This window comes from Opisthorchis viverrini, assembly GCF_000715545.1.
Source record: "Opisthorchis viverrini unplaced genomic scaffold scaffold6211, whole genome shotgun sequence".
In the NCBI taxonomy this organism is placed as follows: domain Eukaryota; kingdom Metazoa; phylum Platyhelminthes; class Trematoda; order Opisthorchiida; family Opisthorchiidae; genus Opisthorchis; species Opisthorchis viverrini.
Window position 1 is genome coordinate 1 of NW_008753342.1, and position 3,284 is coordinate 3,284.

At 52.3% G+C, this 3,284-nt stretch overlaps 1 protein-coding gene across 1 annotated transcript; it reads right to left on the minus strand.

Annotated features, from left to right (window-relative positions):
• Positions 1-2,992, minus strand: T265_15863 (hypothetical protein; the record flags this gene model as incomplete). Its single annotated transcript, XM_009179260.1, has 4 exons — positions 1-117; positions 404-1,701; positions 1,736-1,843; positions 2,805-2,992. Coding segments are annotated over 4 exons (1,711 nt in total), but the record flags the coding sequence as incomplete, so codon positions are not given.
• Between the last annotated feature and the right edge of the window lie 292 nt (positions 2,993-3,284).

Sequence of the window (3,284 nt, forward strand, 5' to 3'; positions counted from 1 at the left end):
GAGGAACTGTCGGTGCCCCCGGGCCTAAGGGTTGGGATGGAATGAACGGCCCAACCATTGGACGACCGATCCCACCGGGTGGGCCTGGGAATCCTGGTGGCATGGCAAACGGAACACCTAGAAAAGAAGCAGTTGTGAAAAAAACCGAGTTGTTAAGAGGACGAAAGTAATAGTCTCTATTTGATCACCCAGATAGCCACTGCGACAGCAAACCATCTACATAGCACTTAAATACTCGTTAGTATAACATGCAACAACCACTTCTGCATTTGAAACCGTTGCCAGAGATTATGGGGAATGCTCCAGTTCTATTAACGTTAGAAGTGCGAAAACCATAGCAGGCGTACACGCTACAACCAAATTAAATGCGATTTCATCAACACCACAACTTGATATTACTCACTTTCAGACGGTCCGCCGGCCGGAAACGCGAAACCTGAAGGTATTGTTGGGGGAATTGGGGGCGGACACATAGGCGGAGCCGCTGCCGGAGCATTTATAGATGCCGAAGATGTGTTCGGTGGTACCGAGGAGGTCGGTGGCGTTCCGGGCATGCTAAAGGGAGGACGGGGCGATCCAAATGGTGGCGGGGCAACAGGATAGGTAGGAACGGTCGAGGTCTCCGGAGTAACGAAAGGAGCAGACTGTGTCCCTGCAGGGTTAATTGGAGCAGGAGCAGGTTGTGAATTCGCAACGCTGCTAGGTGGCGTTAGAGCTCCCGAGGGTGACGCCACTGAGGGCATCGGCGGGCCACCTGGTGGAGCATTAGCCGCCGCATGTGAACCAGGCGGCGGAACTGCGGGTGGACCAGAGGGAGGGATACCCGGAGGGCCTGTTGACCCAGGAGGACCAAATGGTGGGCGTGCTTGACCTGGGAAGTTGGATCCGCCAGGGCCGTGGAAAGGTGGCGCGTTGTAAGTCGGTCCGGGAGGCTGATTAAAATTCGATCCAGAAGCGTTAAAGTCCGGATTGGCAGGAGGACCATTTGAACCTGATCCTGGAGGTGGTCCGCCGAAGCTCTGTCCGAAAGATGGGCCGGGAGGGGCCCCCTGGTTGGATGGGGGGCCAGAAAAAGGCGGACCAGGAGGGCCACCAAATGGCCGACCTGCTCCGGGTCCGCCATAAGCCGGCCCTGGACCACTGAAAGGAGGTCCATTTGCATTACTTCCAGGCATGCCATGACCACTATATGGTGGGCCATTGAAAGGCTGTCCAGGAGGAGCGTTGAAAGACTGCCCAGGAGGGCCGTTAAAGGGCTGCCCAGGAGGGGCGTTGAAGGATTGTCCAGGTGGGCCGTTAAAGGGTGGTCCAGGGGGACCACCGAAGTTTTGTCCGGGCGGACCGGCAAATCCCGGGCCTCCAGGGGGCGGGCCATGCGGCGGACCAGAAGGGTGAGGCCCACCATGGGGCCCCATCATGTATGGCGGAGGTGGTCCACGAGGACGCATCTGTGGCTGCATATTCGGGTAAGAATTTGGATTGGGTGGTGCATCGTAATCATTGCCTGGAACAATAGATTCCCCGTACGGTACAGAATCATCCATATCCTCCTTGTGGTCTTCAGGCATGGGCGGGTAACGAGGCGGGAACTGTTGAGGGTGCCTCATAGGTCCGCGTTGCATTCCCATAGGGGGTCCGTATCCGTCGAATGGGGGTCCATTCCGATTGGGGCCCATTCCAGGTCTCATAAATGGCATTCCACTAGGAAAAAATTAAAGTGAAAAACGATACTTACTGTGGATTCCCAGGCATGTGCATGGGCATGCGGGGTCCTCTGAAACCAGGAGGGAAAGCGGCCCGGGGGCCCGGTCCAGAACGATACTGCATGGGTGGCGTTGTGTGTCTAAAACAATGCGTCAATACACTGCATACACGAAGAAACAGGACAGATACGCGAAAAGTGTCTGGTTCTAGTGCACCACGCAACAGCCACACGCTAATGAACTCTACTTCGAGTCTTGAAAGTCCACTGGCAGTGGAAAACAATACCAACGCTGTCAAGTGCTAATGAACATCGCCTGCTCTGTCGGCCTACGGCAACTTAGAGCTAGTGGTTCATGTCTTGCGCAGATCGCAAAATTCACCAGAATACATACAGGCTCTAGAAGCAGGGATCACTATACCGAAGAATGTCTACTAAAGCCTTCAGGGATTACGTCCCATTAAAGCCTCCCGAAAGAAAGTTGCAAGGGTACCCAATACGCCGAGCAAGTCAGCTCTCAAAATTCGGCCGTGACTCACCGTTCCCGCGGGAGGGGGGCACTGGGACTTGTTGCGGGAACAGTCTGATGCTGTTTGGAACCTGGCAAGAATAATTGTACCCATTGGCTCGCGAAGTCACGAAACTACCTTCTGACGGATGTTAATGGTGCACAGGGAGTACATTTGGGTGCAAATTAACCACCTTCATCCAAAAATCCCAGACATACTGCCGCTAGCTCAAGACAACCTCAAACATTTCGTACAAAGAAAACGTCCAAAAGGGTTTCCACCGCCCTGCTCCCTAGCCACAGACCGATTTCCAGGTAACACTAGATCACTCCGGAAAACCCCACGTTACTTGTTCAATAAATTTGTGAAAATTATTTATCTGTCTTGGCAACTGTACACGAGTTAGGTGTTTATGTAACAACTAGGCCACATGGATAAACGCCGACCGATGGGAAGCAGACACGATCTAACTACTGAATGTACATGCTTGGGGCCATCTCAACACCTAAACGCTCTTCTCAAAAACTGGACTCTGGCACTTTGCAGGACAGCGTCCATCCAACCTGAGGAACAAATATTCAGTGCCAACTTACCGCATCGGGCGCATGGGACGCGGCCCGCTACCCTGCGCGAAATGTTCATCCGACTTGAAATAATCATCCTTGGTCATTTCAACATCAGTCGACTTGCATTCACCGTTTTGGTCAAAAGGGCCATCCTCATGCTGATAACTATGCTCCGAAGCAACTTCTTCATCGAGAGCAACACCTTCATCCTCCATTGCAATTATGGTGGTGTTGCGAACAGGAAAAGGCACGTTCAAACAAGTTTCTAGTTCAGTTAGATGAAAAACGACCACATAAGCTACTGAGTGCTTGAACGGGCAGCAAACTCGCCTTAAATGACTTAATACCGATGTAAGACGGCAGGTAGTTGCTGTTTGATTGGCATGTACCAATTTGGTTTAGTCTTTGCCTGACGCAGGTATATCAGTATTCGCACAATGGAATTGCAGATTTGAAACTTGATACCTGTGCCTGATTCACGGATTCACTGATTCACTGATTGATACA